A 19,427-nucleotide genomic window follows, 5' to 3' on the forward strand; every position below is an offset into this window, starting at 1 on the left:
GGCCGTCTGTGGGGGGCTCCTTGTCTGGCGGCCTGAGCTCCTGCCCTTCCTATGGGCCCTCTGCCCTTGGGGCTCCCACCCTCCCTGCTCTCCTGAGCACCATGTTCATATGAAACAATTCTGTTTTTTATCTGTTTTTGTACATTTCATTTTTATTGTTTTTCAGTTATTAAGTCTTTGTTTTTTTCTCCCCACCCCCTTCTTCCCCTCCTGGAAGAAAGAACACAAAAGCTTCGCACCACATAAGCCCAGTCAAAGCAGACAAATGCGTGCACTGGCCGTGTCCCGTTGTGTGTTGGTCCACCCATCGCCCTCCATCCCGAGGCAGCTGGGCCTCTGGGGGTGTGGGCTCAGCGTTCCCAGGGCTCTTGCACCTGCTCTTTTTTGCGGTGCTGATGTTCTGAGTATAAGTCCTTCCTCGAGTCCTGCTCACTTTGCATCTGCTCACACAAGTCTTTGAGCTCTCTCCACAGCCAGCCCCTTTTCTCATTTCTTCTCCGGCACGGTGGTGCCCCACGGCAGAGCTAGTCTGTGGCTTGTGTGGCCACGCCCTGGCTGACCGGCAGCCCCTTGGTGGCCCCTTGGCCTCCCGTTCAGCCTCTCTCCGAGTTCGGGTCCCTGCAGGTCATCACTAGGGGGACGGGCCTCATCCAGGAGTAGCGGGGCCCCAGGGAAGGTATAGCCCAGGGATTTCCCAGGTGGGACTGATGCTTTTCTTTCAGAATGGCCAGACCTGCTCTGCCCGCAAGGCATCAATTTGCCAACTGTTGCCCCTTCTTCTTTCTGCCTAGTTTTTATGACAAGAAGGCGGTGATTCATGAAGCCCTCTGTGATAACATTGACACGCGCACAGTCCTAGAGGAGATGCGATCTCTGGTCAGCCAGAGCAATCTCTACATGGCAGCTCGGAAATCTGCCCGAAAACTGCCCAGTCGAGGCCTGCTAGCAAACATCAGCGCTTACCTCACCCACATGCTGAAGGTGGGCCTCCTGCGGTGGGGTGGAGGCTGGGCTTCTGGGAGGGCTTTCTGGAGGTTCAGAAAGGTTTGCTTGTGGAGCCCTGGGGCCACTGGGCCACTTATTATGTTGCTGACGTCATTGCCTACAAAAGGCAGATCCTACACCTGCAGCCTGTGATCTGCTTTGTCCTTGGCAAAGCTCAGGAGTCTGGATTGAACACAGCGTTTTGGTAGCCAGGAGGGCGCCCAACCTGTATGTGATCAGGCTCCTGCCCTGAGGAAGGGAACCCAGGTACCTGGACGGAAAGGGCCCCTGACCTGGCCCTCCCTAGAGACCAGGCTGGAGCCCATCTGGTGGGTCCTTTCTTGGGCCAGACTCCTAGGGAGACCGGGCTCCCCTGCACCATTTGGGGTGCTCTGAGGAGGCCGGAGAGCCAGGTGTGGAAGGAGCCCAAGCTTGGCCACCCTCTGCCTTCGATGTGACATTGTGCCTTTGTTTGTCCCCCTACCAGGTCTTTGGTGCCATAGAAAGTGAGGAGATGCTGGGCTTTCCGGTTGGTGGAAGTGGCCCCAGCCTGAATGTGAGTAGAAGCCGAGTCTCTGTCTAAGGCCTGCCCTCCAGGCAGCTCACGTTTGTGGGCATCTTCTCTGGAGTGGGGATCTCATCCCCAGCCCAGCTGGAGGAATTGTCTTGCTGAATGTCTCAATTCCAAAGGAGGGAGAAAACAGGACTTTGGCACGGAGGCTGAATGTGGGCTTCTGCCTATGCCTGGGAAGGAAATTGCCCAGAAAATAACCATTTCAGGATTTTTGGGAGCCATCATATACTTCAGACCCTCCCCTTCCAAAGAAATTATTGATTTAAAATTCAGTCCTCATTCATAACATCAGCATTTAAAACTGTACCAGAGTCCAAGGGCCACAAATCCTAGATGCCCCATGAAGCTTTTCAGTCACAGGATGTAGTCAGGGGATTCCTGCACCGCCCATCTGCAGGCATTTTGTCAAGAGAATTGTCAGTGGCCTTAACGTAGGGAGAAGGGAGGCCTGCTAGGCTGCGTCCTGTGCCCAGGAGTCTTGCAGCGGCTGCAGCTGTGGGCGCTTCTTCCTAATGGGCTCTTAGGTAGAAATCCCTTTTTGGCGACCCCTGTTCCCTGGGAGAGCAAGCATTTCTCAGACACCTACTATGTGCCAGCTGGTGTGTGTCATGGCTGGGCCTGCCCAGAGGGGCAGGCGGCAGGCCTGTATGGCCTGTGTCCCCTCTGAGGCTCCTGCTGAGGGAAGGGGCAGTCATGCTGAGCGCCCTAGAAGAACCACCAGAAAGCGTGGGACTCGGGAGAGGGATTAGGGTCACATCCTACTCCATTTGCCCCTAGTTGGGAAGAAAGCTCGGGAGCATGCCTCCCTCCTCCATGGGCATCTCAGTTCAGCTGGCATGCCCCTGGCTCTCACTGTGTCCCCACTGTGTCCACGGTCCTGCCTGCTGCGGGGTTCTGCCCTGTGCTTGGGCCAGGCCCAGGCCATGGGCTGAAGGGGGAGGGGCCCTGCCAGAGTCCAGGCCCGGGCTACGCAGGGTCTTTCTTAGGGGGTGTTTTTGAACCTGCTGATCCCTATAAAGTAGGAAACAGTATAGCTTGTGCTAATTAGGTGGCCGGAAGTCACAGTGGATAAAGCCAGGTTGGTCCTGAGTTCAGATCTGACGTGGGAGTCTCACCAGCTGGGTCACCCTGGGCGAGTCATTTAACTTCCGTCTGCCTCAGTTTCCTTGGCCGTAAAGTACGGGTCAGACAGGGCAATATCTGTCAAGTGCGTAGCATGGTGCTCGGAGCGCAGTGGGTGCTTAGTGACCGAGCGTTCGCTGCCTTCTGCCAATCTTCGGACGGTGTCTCCTGCAGCTCGAGGCCACGGTGACGCCCTATCTGCAGGTGCTTTCAGACTTCAGAGAAGGGGTGCGGAGAATCGCCCGGGAGAAGAGAGGTAAGGACTGGCCCTGCTCGCCCTGGAGATGGGGCTCCCTGGGAGGAGGGAAGGTCGTTTGGAATTCCTCCTTCGGTGGGTGTGTCCCCGGACATTTCAGAGTGAATCCGTTTTATTCCAGTCGTTGACCTGGTCCTAGATTAAAATCCTAGCTGTAGGGCTGGTTTGCCAAGCCAGGCAGTCCCTGAGCATTTACTGAGCACCTGTTGTGTGCCAGAGACAAAAAGTTGGGGTTGCCTGCTCCCGAGGAGCCGCCCTCCTCTTGGGGGAGATACCGTAGTGTCCAGGGGCCCAGGAAGCTGCTGAGTCGGAAAAAGCATCAGGTCCCGCCTCTGATGCTTCTTGGGGTCACCACAGGCAGGCAGCTTTAGCCCTCTGGGCCTCTGTTTGCTCATCTGTAAAATGGGCCTTTACAGCTCGATGAGCCTCTGAGGAGGAGGGCATTTCAGGCACAGGGCATAGCTTGGGCAAAGGCCTGTAGACGGGACTTGGAGTGTTGTGTAGGAAGAGTAGGGAGAAGGCCAGTGGAGTGGCCTGTGGGGTGTGCAAAGGGGAGTGGTATAAGCAAGGCTGGAAAAGTCAAGAGGCCCACACCGAGGGGTTTGTGTCTGACCATGGAAGTCACAGGAAACCCTGGGTGCCCAAGGCAGGTAGACGTGGGCCAGGAGGAGACGTGGATGGATCTGAGCTGCCCATGAGGAAGGTTGGGTGGCACAGATGGGAGACGGCAGAGGCTGGAGGCCAGGAGGCCAAGGAGGAGGCCTCTCAGTGGTCTGTTTGATAACATTTTGGGTCTGACTCCTGTGCTAAAGGTCTGCCTGAGTGAGGGCGGGGGTAGAGGACTGAGCTGAGGGTCCTTCGCACTTTCCCAACAGAAGAGTGAAATGACCTGTCACTCTGTCAGTCTTTGGAATCTCAACCCTTTTTTTTTGCTTTTTTGGCTAGTCATAGGGTGAAGTGACTTGCCCAGGGTCACACAGCTAGTAAGTGTCATGTGTCTGAGCCTGGATTTGAACTCAGGTCCTCCCGACTCCTGGGCCGATGCTGTATCCACTGCCCCCCAGCTGCCCCTCAACCACTTTTGGTGTTTTCAGTCAAACAAGGGAGGTGGGTTTGTAATTCCTGAGTGTTTCCTAGTTGTTCCAGCAGGTACCGTTGGCCTAGGGAGTCAGCATGACTGTCAGACACAGGGAGGTGCTGCTCTTTTCTTGTTCCATGTGTTTTGAGAGTTTAATCAGGGACTCAGGGAAAGAGTGAGCTGGGGAGGGGGAGGCACGGTTAGATGCCTGTAGTTAGATCTGAAAAAGATCTGGGGGGGGGGTGGACCTGAAGCACAGTGTGAGTCAACAGTGGGATCTGATAGCCAAAAAGCTCATGGGATCATGGGATCATGGATCCAGGGCTGCCAGGACTGGGGAGGCTGCTCCCTGCCGTGCCTAGCACAGTGTGCCGTGTTCCATTCTGCGTGCCAGCGTTTAAGAAGGCCTCCTCCCGGAAGCTGGAGACAGTCCAGAGAAGGCAGTGACTGTGGGAACTGGGGGCTTGGCTCCAATGTCATGGGCAATGAGGAGGTTTAGCCTGCTTCCTTTCCCCGCCGTGATAGCTGGGCTCCTGTGTCCAGGGAAGGGGATGTCGACTTGGCTGGGAATTGCAGAGAGGCAGATGTGGGCCTGAGGTCAGGAAGGCTTGTGAGGGTCAGAGTAGACCCCAGCAGGGTGAGCTGCTTCCGGCAGAGGTGCGTATGGTAGTGGGGGGTGCCCTTTCAGCTCTCCAAATTCTGCACAAATCCAGTTTACTCAGTGCTTCTTGCAGGTTTTGAGTCTCAATCTATTTTCCCCGACTTGTCCAACTTTCTGCCAGTTTTGGTAAACGCATACACACACGTGCACACACACACACACACACACACACACACACACATGCACACGACTCTTCTTCCTCTTTGATGCTTGGATTTAGCCACATGATTGGTCGGCCTCCTGGGCCCTAAAACTTGCTTGAATCCAGTGGCTAGTTTTGTGGGTGCTGGGCCTCGCTATTTTGGTGAAATTGATGCTGGGCCTTCCTCACATGTAGAAGAGTCCCTGCAGGGGATTCGATCTCCCGTCAGGGACCTTCTAGGGTCTTGAGGCCGGGGCAGTCACTGGTCGGATGAGGCTCGAGCCGCAGCCCTGGGTTTTTAGTCTCTCTTTTCTGATGTTAGGCGGTAGTCCCCTGTGGGGCTGGGGGAGGAAAAGATTCATCCATGTCCTTTCCCCTGGGAGGGAGGGTGCTCCCCACAATCAGGTGGTTTGAACTCTGAGTTTTCTCTGAAGTTCTGATTGTTATAACATGACTCGCCCTGCTGGGCCAACGTGGGCCCAAGGACCATGCACTCACGGGGTAGCGTGAATGGCTCACCATTATGGCAGGCGCTGGCTGGGCGTGCAATGGCCATCTTAACTGAGGCCGTGGAGGAAATTGTGAATGAATCCACATGTGCAGGACCACTGAATTGGATGGAAGCAGGAAGCCAAACCACTCCGTGCAGGTCTACGGGCATCTTTTAATGAGAGAAGCTTGACATTTTAAAAAAGTATTTTTTCTTGTAAAATTTTAAAAAGAGATAGATCCTTAAAGTACCTTGGCAATTCTCAGGCCAAAACATTAAGATGAGAGAGCTAAGAATCGACAGTTTAGATAGAGCATTTATTAAGTGCCTACTGTGTGCCGGGCCTTGTGCTAAGCCCTGGGAGCTTCTGCTCTAATTGGGGGAGACTGCGCGGGAAGGGGTGATAGAGGTGGGGGCGGGGCGGGGGGACGCTCATTTTGGGCTCCCCCATCTCTGCCTTTGATATTTCAGAAATGTCACCACCACTCCATTCAGGCTCTGCTCCATGTCCTGGTACCATGGATACGAGCAGCCTCTGCAGGAACAGGCAGGAGGTGGTCTGGTTGGCCCGGCACGTAGACTCTGCCGAGGGAGGCCTGTGCAATGAGGCAGGCAAGGTCAGCTGGGGGAGGGCCTGAGCAGAGAGCGCTGGGTGTGCATCTTAGCAATGTGGCCTGGGCAGCTGTGTGGAGGGAGAGAGGCTATCGTGGTGAGCAAGGCCCAAGGTGACAGGCACTGGGCGGAGAGCCAAGGAGGAGACGGTGTGGCGACAGTCAGCAGGACCGAGCGGCCCGCTTAGATGTGGTGGAGACAGAGGGATGGCAGACCCAGGCAACAGGCCAGCCCTTCATGTGTGACCCTGGCAGGGAGAGCGCAGTGTAGAGGAGCCCAGGGCTGGAGGGGAAAGGTCTTGGCTTCTGTTTGGACACGCCAAGTTTGCGATGCCTCCACCGCGTCCAGCTCTGGTGCTTGGGAGAGAGGAGGGCCGGGCACAGCTCTGGGAGTGGTCTTGATTGAGAGGACGCTCGAGTCCACAAGAGCTGCTGTGGGGTCAGGACAGAGCCGAGGGGCGACGCCCGGGGACGCTGAGAGCCGGGATGGGGGCTCTGGGGGCCGCCGCCGTGCTGTCGCACCAGACCAGAGTGTAGGATTCCTGGGTGCCTTTGGTGCTTGTTAGGAAGGTCCAAGCCAGACAGCAGGAGAGTTCGCAAAGCATATACGGCTGGTACTGTAAATAACCCAACTGGCGATCTTGGTCCCTCACCCGCCCCCTCTTCCAGACCCCCACCATTGGTTGCACTGTTGCCCACTTTCTCCCTGGCACTTCGTCCCCTGTAACTTCTCTCCTATTTTCCCTCCTCTCTCTCTTCCTAGCCACCCCCCCCGAGGTCATCATGCCCTCGGGGACCTCAGAGGTACCACTGTAATAGCCCCTCTCTTGGTCGCCCTAAGACACTAGTCTGACCACTCATTATCCTGTTAACAAAGCCTGCAGTGGCTCCCTATTCCTTTGGGATGAACAACCGTCTGGTCCCCTCCCACCTCACTGCAGACTTAGTACAGCCCATCCTATCCTGGACTGCCATGGCCTGTTCTGGCCTGGCCTGACTTAGCATAGCCCATCCTAGCCTAGCCTGGCCCATTCTGGTCTGTCCTGGCCAGCTGCTATTTCAGTAAGACAGGGCCGGGGGAGGAAGCTGCTATGCAGGCAAATTTTTTTTTTCCCTGCGGGTAAAATATTCCATTAACCTTAAAGGATGTACACATTGGAGAAGTGTTCTGTGCTGTTCAGTTTTGGCCTGCATCTCGGTCTCTAAAACGAGTTTGAATTATTAATGGAATTGGTCCTGAAGCAAGACTTTAAGTGGTCCTTGAATGAACCTGAGTGTTGGGAGTCTTTGCAGTGTCAGAGAAGCTTCTGGAACAGCCCAGGAGCTAAGCTGATTGCCTGGTCCCTAATGTCAGACAGGAGCCTTCTGCCTCTGGCCAGCCCCTGCTCTGTGCTGGGCTGCCAAGGACAGCCGGGAAGGCCTGCTGGTCCTCCATCTCCCTGTGAAGCTGGTTGGTGCTATGCACTAGCTCAGGGGGCCTGAGGAGCACCGGAGGCAGGGAGGGGAGAGGGGCTGGCGGGCCAGGCTGAACCCTTCCATACCTAAATGCTAGACTCCTGCCAGCACTCAGCATTAGGCCGGCCCGCCCCATCGGCAGCCTCATCACTTTCTCTGCTTTCAGAATCTGGCAGAGCATGTTTTCTAGGGTCTCTTGAAGATGGTGGGCAGCCGCGTGGCCGCCGTGTCCACCCGCACGGTCTGATTCTTGAGTCTCCCAGGGCTCTGCTCTGGGATCTCCCCTTCCCCGGGCCTTGCTTGGTCCTGTGGGAGTGTCTGTCAGTTCTGTGCCGATGACCCACAAACCTTCTTGAGGCCCGAAGTGACACTGCCCTGTGGCAGATCAGACCCACACAAGCTGGGGAGGCTGTTCTGCAGGCCGGGCATGTTTAGGTAGATTCTCTGAATTTGTGCAGCTTGCGTTTTGGGGTTCTGCTGTCTCTCCTGAACTGCAGTCCCGCCTCACCACCTGTCTGCTGGACAGTTCCATGTGGGCGTCCCCCAGACATGTCAAGGTCGGCTGTCACCAGACCGCACTCGTTCTCATTCTTGCCAGCCGAGGGCACCGTTGTCCTTCCACTCACCCACGTTCCAGCCTTGGTGTTGTCTTCGTTGGTCCCAAGCCGCTCCGCTGCCCAGGGTTCTCCATTCTGCTTCAGGCTGCCTCTCCCCTAGGGCAGGGGCTTACATCTCTTTCCTCCTTGGTCTCCCCTCTTCCAGTCCTTTTTCAGAACATGGTTCTGATTGTGTCACTACTGCCGCCCTGCCCCGAAAAAAGACTCTGGCGTTGAATGCTGGCCCTCAAGACTCATTTCATAGACTCCCCTCTGCTCAGTCTCCACCCCTGTGAAATGGGCTCTTAGCTGATTCTCATCTCACCTGCCTTTGCCCAAAGGAGCGGCCCCCCATGTCTGGAATCCTCTCCTCCTGTCTCCCTTCTGAATCCCTGGCTGCCCGGCCACCTTCACGACACACAAGGCTTTTCTCATCTGCTGCCCATTCTTGGCTCCTGGGTCTGTAAGTTTGTGCTTGTTTATCTCTGCCTCCCTCCCCTGAGGCCAGGGACAGCCTCCCTTCAGTCCACACCCCCAGGGTCTGGTGGACTGGCTGCATCACCATTCCTCCTGGGCTGACTCCTGGAGAATCCAAGGCCAGGGGTTTGAGCCACTCTTCCTCTGGATCCTGGGGGATCACCTCTTTGTCCTCTTCTCAGCAGTTTTTAGAAGCTTCTTTAGGGTGAGATAGAAATAACTTCAGCAGAATTTCCAAAGTCATTCCAAAGAGTTGGAAGTGTTCTTGAAACCAGATCTCGTAGATTCTCAGAGCTGGCCTCAGACCTCAGAGACATCTCACTGAAGCCACACCTGAAAAAAGATTCCCCCAACCCCATTCCAAGAAGCTGTCAACCGGCTTCTGTCTGAAGCCCTCTCCTCCATCTGTTCTAAATTGTAGGAAGTTCTTTCTGAACCTGAACTCAAATTGAAAAGGGCCTCTTGGAAACTCCTGGCTCTGCCCTCTGGGGCAGACCGAACCAGCCCTTCTTCCACTGGACTGCCACTCTCTGTCGTGGCCCTGAGTTGTCTCATCCCCAGCTGCTTTCTCCAGTCCTTCCCCATCCTGGCCATCTCCTCTGGACACTCTGCCTCCCCCCTGACCTTTGTAAAATGTGATGCTCAGGGCTGAAACCACGCCTGGGAGGCTTCTCTGACAGTCAGCAGGAGTGAGCAGGGCAGAACCTTTTCCAAGCTCCTTGCGCCTTCTTTCAGTTTGTCTGGGAGCTCGTGGGCTCTTCTCCCAATGGTGCTTGGGTCACAATGTGCAGTAAAGCTCTAGTGCTTTGGCAGAGGTGACCTTGACTGGGCGTCCCTGGGCAGTCAGCATAAGCAAGGAAAGGCCTGGAGCCAGAGCTGCACCACGTCAGGCACTGAGGAGCCGTCACTGCCTGGAGGGCCTTGGGCCATTGGGGCATCTTGAGGTCACTCACATGTTACTGTGGGCAGGCTCCCATTGTGAGTACTGGTAGAGGACTACAGTTTAGCTCGGCCAAAATACCTGCCTTCTTGGGATGTAGGATCTAATGGAGTGCTGTCTGCCTGCATCAGAGAAGTGTCCAGGGGTTATTATATGGACCTGAGAAGTCTGGGAAGGCTTCCTCTAGTTGTTGGCAGTTGAATTGGGTACTAAAGAATAGGTTAGGGAAAAAAAAAAGAATAGGTTAGAGTAAATTGGCCAATGAAAAGGCCTTTCCACTAAAGTCATTAACCACCTACTGCGTGCAGCCCAGTGCTGGGCACTGGTAGAGCAGAGAAAACAAACTGGGTCAGCCCTCAGGGAGCTTGCTTTCCCCTGGGGAAATGGAGAGGAGGGACTTGTAGACATACTGTGTGAGTGACCCAAGGCAGAGAGGTGCATCTACAAGGCTCCGAGCTCAGGGTGGCTCCAAGCGCAGCGTTCTCGGGCTGCGGCATGGCCTGGAGCGCCAGGCAGAGCAGCCACTGGTGAGGCAGGAGGGTGTCGACAAAGGACGTGGGACGTGACCTGTGCCTGATGGGTCAGGTAGACACTGCGAGGCAGGCCACGTGAGGATGCCATCGCAGTGGCCCAGGCGGTGGAGTAGAGTGGCCTGCCTCTTATAGGGTGATTAGAGGAACAGAGAGGAGATGATGCACCTACAAGGCTCTGTCAGAGCTGGGCCAGAAATGATGAGAGATGAGGGAGACAAAGGAGTGGGGGAGTGCAGCTGATGGAGCTTGGGATCCCGCCCCTGCCTCCTTGAGACAGAGGGAGGATCAGATGGGTGAGCCCTGGGAGACCCTAACTGCTCGGGCCACTCCCTGCCTCAGTTTCCCTCCCTACCTGGGGGGTGGGGGCAGTGACTGACATTTGTTTTCTGTGACAAGAGTAAAGAGATGACTGTCCCACCCTGTCTGCCAGACTTAGTTCTTTGGGACTTTGAGCTCTTCCCAGAACTGCAGCCCATCCTCAGAGGACGGGGATCTGTGCTGCCTGCTTTTCCTGGCCCCAGACGGCCAAAGGAGCATGCCCTTGCCTCTGCAGGCAGGCCAGAAGAGCCGGGGTGTTCTCAGAGTGTCCTGAGCCAGCAGCTCGGCGCCTGGGAGTGACCAGTGCACCCTGATGTGTGGGTTAGAGAAGCAGCAGAGGGGAAGTGATGCCCTGCCCTTGGTGAAGGAAGAAGAGGAGGGAGGGAAGGAGGGAAGAAGGAGAAAGGAAAAGAAGGAAGGAAGGAAGAAGAAGGAAGGAAGGAAGGAAGGAAGAAGAAGGAAGGAAGGAAGGAAGGAAGGAAGGAAGGAAGGAAGGAAAGAAAGGAGAGAGGGAAGGAAGAAAAGAGGAAGAAAGGAAGGAAAGAAAGGAGGGAGGGAGGAAAGGAGAAAGGAAAGGAAGGAAGGAGGGAAGGAAAAAAGGAGAGAGGGAAGGAAGAAAAGAGGAAGGAGGGAGGGAGGGAGGAAGGAAAGGAGAGAGGGAAAGAAGAAAGGAGAGAAAGAAAGGAAGGAAAGAAAGGAAGGGAGGGAGGAAGGAAAGAAGGAGAGAAGGAAGGAGGGAGGAGGGAAAGGAGGAGAGAGAGATAGAAGAAGGAAAAGATGGAAGGAAGGAGGGAGGGAGAGAGAAGGCATTCACTTGGGTCATTCATTCCGCTGTTGTTCAGTTACCCCTCCCATTGATTTACATAAAGCCCCCAGTCCCTGGGACCTTGATTTTGAGCTGGCCGGGTTCTTTTGCAAAACCCTTCAGAGCTCCCCTGTCCTGCCACCCACTGTGCCTGGGTATGATGGCAGACACTGACCCCTTGTCTTCTGTTGACCAGTCACCGAGGTGCTGCAGCTCAGCGACGCCCTCCGTGATGATGTCCTCCCCGAGCTTGGAGTGCGGCTGGAGGACCATGAAGGTGACTTGGGCATCTTGGAGTCTGTTTCTAGTCAAATCCAAGTAGCTTAGAGTGGGGGAAAAGACCTTGGTGGGAATTCTGAGCAGCTGATCACCAAAGGAAGATGGGAAATGTTTCTGGGGTGGATGTCTGGGCTTCTCTGTCTGGCCTCTAAGGTTAACCCCCAGTGTCCGAGAGTCTGCTTTCACCTCTTGGACCCTTCACTTCGGGGCTTTCGGGGGGAGGGAGGGGGCGGGTGGCGAGGAGAGGAGGGCAGGAGGAGCACTGGGGCTGCTCTTCAGCCCTGTTGCTCTGCTGACCAAGCAGCTTGCTTTGCAGGCCTTCCGACTGTGCTCAAACTGGTGGACAGAGACACCTTATTAAAAGAGAGAGAAGACAAAAAAAAGGTTTGTTTCTGTAAAACTCTCTGAAAGGAGAAGGAAGCCTTGAATTTAGGCTGTTTTGTGTTTGAAGACATTGAAGGGTGGTGGTTTTGTAAGGGAGGTAGAGGCCATGGAAGGAGAGGGGCCTAGAAATGGTCTTTGGAGCAAAGTGAGTTCAGGAAGGCCGCTGGGCAGGTCTGGGGGATGGGAGGCCATGGGGGCAGGGTGAGGGCTGTCCCGACACAAGCCCCACTGGCCCCAAGGTCAAATGAAGGGCAAATCATTGGAGTTAATTCCCCAGTGTGAAATGCGCAGCTCTTGGTGAGCGTAATCCAGGACTCTCGAGTGATGGACACACAGACGGCTGTGCCCTTTAAACCCCCTTGGCCAGGCTGGCTGCCGGGGAGGAAGGGGTTCTCAGGCCAGGGAAGTTTGCACGTTAAGCATCCCTGGCTCAGAGGTGCAGACGCAGGACCCTCTTTTCTGGGCATTGTCTTGATTCAGACAAGTCTGGGCTTTTGAAGACCTGCCTGGAGTCACTTCCTACTCACGGGCAGCTCCGCCCTCTCCATTCGGCCCATGGCCCGGGGAGATGCTTGTTACCCGATGAAGGGTGGGCTCAGGCAGGTGCCGACAGACAGCGGGGGGGCCTCCGGGCAAGGCCAGACCAGACACACCTGCTCTGCTCTCCTTTCACCCAGCCCCCAACACTTGGCAGGCTCCATCTGGACCTGGCTCAGGAAATGTTTCGTGGAATAAGTGAGGTTCCTGAGTCCAAGAGGCCTTGAAGGGCAGACTTTGTTCTTTGTAGGGCGTGTTTGTTTCCCTCCTGACCAGGTGCACCAGTTCAGTGCAAAGTAATATCTCCCAGCATTGCTGCCATTCTGTGGCCTCACCCAGACAGGAAGGCGGCCCCAGTCCTCCCAGACCGGGCACGGGCGTGGCTCTGCCAGGCCCCTGGCTAGGACCTGCCTGGGCGCATTTGCATGGACAAGTGAGATCATGGGACCTGGACCCTCCCTGGCCTGCCCTCAGGGAGCTTGCACCCTGTTGGTTAATGTGCTTGGGGATGTGTTCTCTGGGGTTTCAGGCCAATAGGTGTCCCTGTCACGTGCTTGGCTTGTGTCCCTCTCGTGCCCCCACCCACAGAACATCGTGAGTGTCCAAGAAGGTGGGATGTTCCTGCCCGGACTTTCGGGGACCATTTGACGCCCCCTTCCCAGTGCTGTGCATATGTGGGGAGGCCCCCAAGGGGCACACCGGCTGTGATCCTCGCTCCTGCCCTCCCCTGCCCGTTTCTCAAGGGCTACCCAGTGAATGAAGGCTTCTGGGATCTGGGCCTCGAGAGCCCGTCTGACCCTGGGCAGGTCGCTTGCAGTTGCCGGCAGTGAGGCATGGGGGACACATGGCAGGCAGATAACAGGGCACGTTTCCTCAGTGATTGCTTTTGCATTGCCCAGTTAACAGTCTTAGCAATGTCAGTTGAATACAGAGAGGGCTCGAGGCTGCTCTTGCCTTCTGACTGCTGACCTGACCGGCCTCCTAGCTGGCCAGTGTTTCGGGCCCTCACCCAGGGTCACACCCAGATCACCAAGTCAGCCGGTGGGGCCGCCCCTCGCTGCCACTGCCCTGGCCAAAGTCACTGTACCCTCCGGCTTTTCTAGCGTTGGACAGTGACGAGGATGTCCCTGTGGCTGCCGCTGTGCAGAACCCCAGCATCATCTCTGACTCCTCCCACACTGACTGGGCTCCCAGTCCTCTTGACTCTCTGTCCTAAGATTGCTTGATCCATCCCTTCCCATCTCCTCCTGTTGCCACAGCAGCCTTATCGCAAGGCTTGCTGCCCAAAGATTCCCTGGAGCCATAGCACTCCAAGGGACAACAGAAAACCAGCCGATCCAGCCCTCTTCTGTTACACAGGAAGAAACTGAGGACCAGAGAGGGGCTGGGAAAGACTCAGACCCAGCTGTGGTTGGCCTGGTTCTTTCCATGGGCCCACCCTGCCTCATCATTGGTCAGGCTTCCTCAGTCTCCTCTTTCATTAGGAACCTGGCCTCATTAGAACCTTCCTGTGCTCCATGAACCCTCTGCTTGTGGTCCCTAGGTAGATTGTATAGAAGGGAAAGAGGCAAAGACCCTGGGTTCAAATCCTGCCTCTGCCACTGACTGCCAGTGAAACCTGGGGCAGGTCATTTCCTTGGGCTTCAGTTCCATCATCTGGAAATGAGGGGATTTGACCTGATGGCCTCTAAGTTCCCTTTTGGCTCCCGAGCCAAGGTCCTGTGATTTACTTCTGCTTCCGCTCCTTTGTTCATGCTGGGCCCCTCCTCCCCATCTCTGTCTCTGTCTCTTTCTCCCCCCCCTCTTCCTCTCTCTGTCTCTCCTCCCTCCTCTCTCCCCCCTCCTCTCTCTCTTTCTTCTTCCCTCCCTCCCTGCCCCGCCCTTGTCATACACAGAGTTCCAAGGGTAGAGCTACTGTTCTAATGTCTTTGATGGTTAATCAAAGCTGTTTTCTCCACAGCAGCAGAGGAGGGATGCTTAGCAAGCAGCCAGCATTGGTTCAGGTGGCTGTGACTCCTGATTCCGGCCCCAGGGTGGGGTGCACACCTCATTAATAGGGCCAGTTTCCTCCATGAGCTATGGGAGGATGCTCCCAGCCTGCTCTGGCTGGCTGCTGGTCTTGCAGAGCACCAACTGGAAGTCCCTTATTCTGGACAGCGAGACTGTGACAGAGCCTGGGAAAAGCACCTCGTTGTCGAGTTTTCCCCTAGATGCTTTCTCTAGAACGTGCTGAAGGGCAAGCCTCAGGGAGGCGAGAGGGCTTTAGGGGCCCGGGGCAGCCTCTCCTTTGGCCTCTGCTCCTCCGGTGTCCCAGAGCAGGAGATGATCCTAGGGGACCCTCTCCTCTCCTTCCTCTTCTCTGTCTCCAGGCAGGGCTGGGAATTGGCAGTGGGACATTTTCATGAGTCATTTTGCTGCTCTTTTAAGTCCCATAGTGAAGCTTCTGCTCAGGGAGCATTCAGTGTTGGCAACAGATGGAATCTCACGACAACAGAGTCTGTTGTTCGGAAACAACCCAGTGCTCTGGCCAAAGGCCAGCAGTGCTGCCAGCAAAGACCCCTGTCTTCTCCCTGCTGCCTGCTGGGGAGGAAGGAGATGCTCCGGACTAGGAGGGAGCCCACACAGAGGCCTTCTGACTGAGCAGGGCTGCTCTTGCTCCCAGGGAGGGGCTGGTGCCCTGCAGTGGTTAGCTCCTCCTGCTGACCGGTGGGGCAGAAGCCGGCCTGCCTTCCCTTTCTGAGGGGAAAGCTCACTCAGGCCTGACGGCTACAAACTCTGAGCTTACCATGCCATTTGCCTGTGACAGCCATGACACAATAACGTGACTCTCCACTGTGTCCCCCTAGGCTGAAGAAGAGAAAAGGAAGAAGAAAGAAGATGCTGCTCGGAAGAAGCAGGAGCAGGAAGTGAGTTGACCAAGTGAAATGACCCCATGGGGGTGAGTTAGGCAGAAGGGCTGCCAAGTGCTGGTGCGGCTCACCTGCTGTGCTCTCTGGAGCTCTCTGGGCTTCTCCTGCTCCCAGTGCTCAGGCCCATTTCCCTGGGAGCAGCTGGAGCGGTTTGGAGGCCCTTTGACTTTGGCGGGGTCTCTTGTCAGTGTTCTGTGATCGCCACGGCTGTTGGCATAACTGTCCTGGAAACCATGCAGCTCTGGTGTTAGCAGTGACTCGTGTCTGTGTGTTACAGGCGGCCAAACTTGAAAAGATGAAGATTCCACCAAGCAAAATGTTTCTAGCAGAAAATGATAAATACTCCAAGTTTGATGAAAATGTAAGGAATCTTTTTATCTCTACTAAATGGCCATGACTGGCATCATTAGGTTTAGGGAGGTTAAGATATCCAGCCAAGTTTTTGTTATAAGAAAGAGGGTCACTTGACCATCTGTTTGGTCTACAGTTTCTTTGGTGTTTTCTCTATACTCTTCTCCCGCTATCCATTTCCCTGCTAGAGCAAGCTGGAAGAGCCTAGTTCCTGGTCCCCGTAGCCAGGGCCCTCCTACACATCTACTTCCTTGCCAGGCATCAGGCCCACCCTCCTCCTCTGGGCATGAACAGAGCCAGCCTTGTGTAGAGCTGTATCTAGTGCTTCCTCATCAGGCTTCTCAGTGAACGTGGTGGGCTGACCCGGTAACAGTAGCCCAGATAAATGCATCTCCCATCTTCACTGAGGAAAATTTTTATTGCAGTAATATGTCTTCTGTTTCAAATTACCTTCAGCCTTCAGACTCTGCCATGTTGGTTCCTTTATCTCTTTATAGCTTTCTAGCCAGTTTGATAGAAATGAAAAAATCGGGGCAGCTAGGTGGCACAGTGGATAGAGCACCGGCCCTGGAGTCAGGAGGACCTGAGTTCAAATGTGGCCTCAGACATATAATACTTCTTAGCTGTGTGACTCTGGGCAAGTCACTTTACCCCAGTTGCCTCACTTAAAAAAAAAAGAAAGAAAAAGAAATGAAAAAATGGGTAGCGCTTGACTCCTTCCCTACTCCCAGCACCTGTCTTCCTAGAAGAAAGTCTACTGTCTGGACTGTGATGAGAAGACACATGGATTGTTCCTTTTTCTTTTATAAATGAGGGGAGAAAAACTCAGGCAGGTAAGGTATGAGAGAGGCAACATGGACCAGTGGCTAGACAGCTGGCCTTGAAGTGAAGAAGCCCGAGAGTCATTTCCCACCTCTGCCACATGCTGGCTGTGTGACCCTAGGCAAGCCATTGACTCTCTCAGTAACTTTGGCAACTCTCTAAGATTTGTAAGTTGCAGAGGAAGTGTTGCCTTGCATTGTTAGAAGGGGCTTCTTCATTGGGAGTTCCCTAAACTGATGAAATTACGAGTCTGATGCCCCACAAGTAGACATCTGAGACTATTGGTTGTTGCTTGTAGATTCCTAGAATGTTGGGGTTACCAGCCAAGAATTGGCCTGATCCAATTCCCTGTCTCAGTAAATGGCGTAGCCTTTTCATCTATCCTTGCTGGTGGGGTCTCTGGGCAAAAGGAGGGAAATGGTGTATTAGGAAGTTACCTAATTAGGGGGAAAAATTCTGAAAGCAGCATGCTCTTAACGTTGCAGGGATTTCCCACACATGATGCAGAGGGCAAAGAACTCAGCAAAGGACAAACAAAGAAGCTAAAGAAACTTTTTGAAGGCCAGGACAAACTCCATAAAGAGTATTTACAGCTGGTTCAAAATGGCAGCTTAAAATGAGAAGAGAAGGCAGACGGATTTTCTTGAAGTGATCCAAGGTGAAGGAGTGATTCTTCTGTGCCTGCCGACAGCCATCCAGACCGCCTCCTGAAGCTCTTGTCATGTGGACCATTTCTCTGGTGTCCCAGACTGAGGGTTTGGATGGTGCAGATGTCCATCATGCATCGTCCACTTTAGCATTTTGGAAATTATATGGCCCTAAGGACCCTGAAGCTGAGCCAGCTTTCCTCTCCCACATTGCCTGTGTGGCGCTCCCAGACGATGATGCTCGGTCAGCAGCTCCCAGATGAGGGGCCCCCTCAGTGTGATGGCTTCAGCTGACTGAGAAAACTGTCTCCCATGCTGATTGTTATCCAGCTAATCTCAGCTGTGGTCCGAGGGCATCGACCTGAGAGATGTTAGGAGGTGAATAAAATGTCCAACAATTGTATAGCAGAACCCACCGAGAGACCCTAAACAAAGGTTTGCCTTTTCAGTCATAATGAATAAATCCTTCACCAGTTCTGTTGTGTTTCCAGTTGACAATTACACTTAGGACCAGGCAGCAAAGGAAGTGATAGCTCAGCACAGTGGTGGGGGGGGGGGGGCGTCTGTGCTGTCAGCCATGAGCCAGAGGGTGTTATGGCAAGTGCTGTGTTTACTATTAGGAAATCAGACATGCCCCACTGGGGCACCAAGTCTTCTTTAAAGATTCCCTGAATCATACTGCTTCACTTTTATCCTAAGGTCCTTTGAAAGGATCATACTCGCCATTGGCTCCTCCCTCCCCTGTAGGTGCCAGGCTTCTGGGAATGGCCTCTGCAGTCCCACACCTCTATGACAGCAAAGTACAGTGAGCCCGAAGAGGAGAAGGGACTTTCCTAAATTCATCCAGCTAATAAGTGGTTGAGCCAGGATTCCTCTGACACCTCTAAATCCCATGCTTTTCTCTCACAGCTAGACTGGCCCTCAAACAACAGATAGCTAGGCTCTTCGTGTCCAGGCCCCTACTCAGGCTGCCTGACTAAATAACATCTTAGAAGCTTGCATTTGCTGGCATAATAACATCTTCACAGCAGTTTTTAGTTAGGAGCATTACATGTCAGGAAAGACAGTGATTAATTGGAGAGGATACAGAGGAGGCAACTAGAATGGTGAAAGGCCCTGAGTCCGTATCATATGGGGATCACTGGAAGGAATAGGACAGATTTAGCCTAGAGAAGAGAAGACTCAGGAACATAACAGCTGTGTCTAAGTATTTGAAAGGCTGTTCTGTGGAAGAGGGATTAGATTTTTTTCCTGTTGGTTCCCAGAAGGCAGAACCAGGAATAGTGGGGGTTGGTTGCCAAGATGTACATTTAATCTTGATAAAAGAGAAAACTTCCTAACAATTCAAGCTACTTAGTAGCTTCAAGAGATGTGAGTTCTGCCTCTTTGGAGGTCTTCAGACAAAAGTTAGAGGCCCACTTGTCAGGGGTGTTTATAGAGGGGACCATTCAATCAATTAAGAAGTGTTAAATGCCTCCTACTTACTAGCCCTATGCTGGGCTCTTCCTACCCTCAAGGATCTTATGTTCTATGGGGGGAGACAATGTATGGATGTGTGTACAAAATAAATATGTAGAATATATACAAACTAATTACAAGGGGGGGGGGTGAGAATCCAGAAAGGCTTCCCATATAAAGTGACACGAGCTGAGTTTTGAAGGAAACCAGATATTTTAAGAGGTGAGAGGGAGGAGGGAGAGAATTCCAGGCATGAGAGACAGCCAGTGAGTGCACAGGTCTGGAGCCAGACAGTGGATTGTGTGAGGAACAGCTGAACCAAGGAATGCCTGAGAGGCTGGCAGGCGGAGCAAGCCTGGAAAGATAGGTTGGGGCCTGGCTTGGAAAGGACTTGAATAACTCACGTGCTAATGGACTCAGAGCTGCTGAGGCCTCTTCCATCACAAAGAATGTTCTTTACCCTACGACCTGTGAGGAAGTACAGGGATCTGAAAAAGAGGCTGCAAGAGGGTCAAGGACTTGTCCACAGTCACTCAGCGTCTGTGCTGAGCCTTCCCCCCATCCCCTGACTCTCTGCGTTCCCAGGCCAGTGTTCTGTCTTCTCCATCAGAACTTCTCAAACTTGTGGGTCTCGGGAAATCTTTATCCCCTTAAAAATTAGTGAGGAGCCCCTCCCAAAGAGCTTTGGTTTATATAGGCTATCTCTATTGATGTTTACCATATTAGGGAGTAAAACTTTTTACTATTATTCTGGAAAGAGTTTTGACTTTGCTGACCCCTGAAAGGTTCTCAGGGACTCCCACAAGTCCCTGGGAGGCAGCTAGCTGGCATAGGGGATAGGGTGCTTTTCCTGGAGTCAGGAAGACCTAAGTTCAAATCTAGCCTGAGATACTAACTAGCTGTGTGATCCTGGGCAAGTCACTTCACCTCTGTTTGCCTCAGTTTCCTCATCTGTAAAATGGGAATAATAATAGCACCTATTTCTTAGGGTTCTTGTG

The 19,427-nt window shown here is 53.9% G+C and overlaps 1 protein-coding gene across 2 annotated transcripts in view; it reads left to right on the plus strand.

The window, feature by feature from the left end:
• Positions 1-17,448, plus strand: part of CARS1 (cysteinyl-tRNA synthetase 1) — a 56,430-nt gene extending 38,982 nt beyond the window's left edge. For both annotated transcript variants that reach the window (XM_020970754.2, XM_020970755.2), the window contains 8 exons: positions 792-981; positions 1,472-1,540; positions 2,855-2,936; positions 11,239-11,319; positions 11,638-11,705; positions 15,089-15,148; positions 15,429-15,512; positions 16,810-17,448. In XM_020970754.2, coding sequence (XP_020826413.1) covers positions 792-981; positions 1,472-1,540; positions 2,855-2,936; positions 11,239-11,319; positions 11,638-11,705; positions 15,089-15,148; positions 15,429-15,512; positions 16,810-16,944 — 769 coding nt within the window. In that variant the 3' untranslated portion in view covers positions 16,945-17,448. The remainder of the gene's footprint in view (positions 1-791; positions 982-1,471; positions 1,541-2,854; positions 2,937-11,238; positions 11,320-11,637; positions 11,706-15,088; positions 15,149-15,428; positions 15,513-16,809) is intronic.
• Positions 17,449-19,427: the final 1,979 nt, after the last annotated feature.

Source organism: Phascolarctos cinereus, unplaced genomic scaffold (assembly GCF_003287225.1).
Source record: "Phascolarctos cinereus isolate Bilbo 61053 unplaced genomic scaffold, phaCin_HiC Scaffold_9;HRSCAF=440, whole genome shotgun sequence".
NCBI classification, from domain to species: Eukaryota; Metazoa; Chordata; class Mammalia; order Diprotodontia; family Phascolarctidae; genus Phascolarctos; species Phascolarctos cinereus.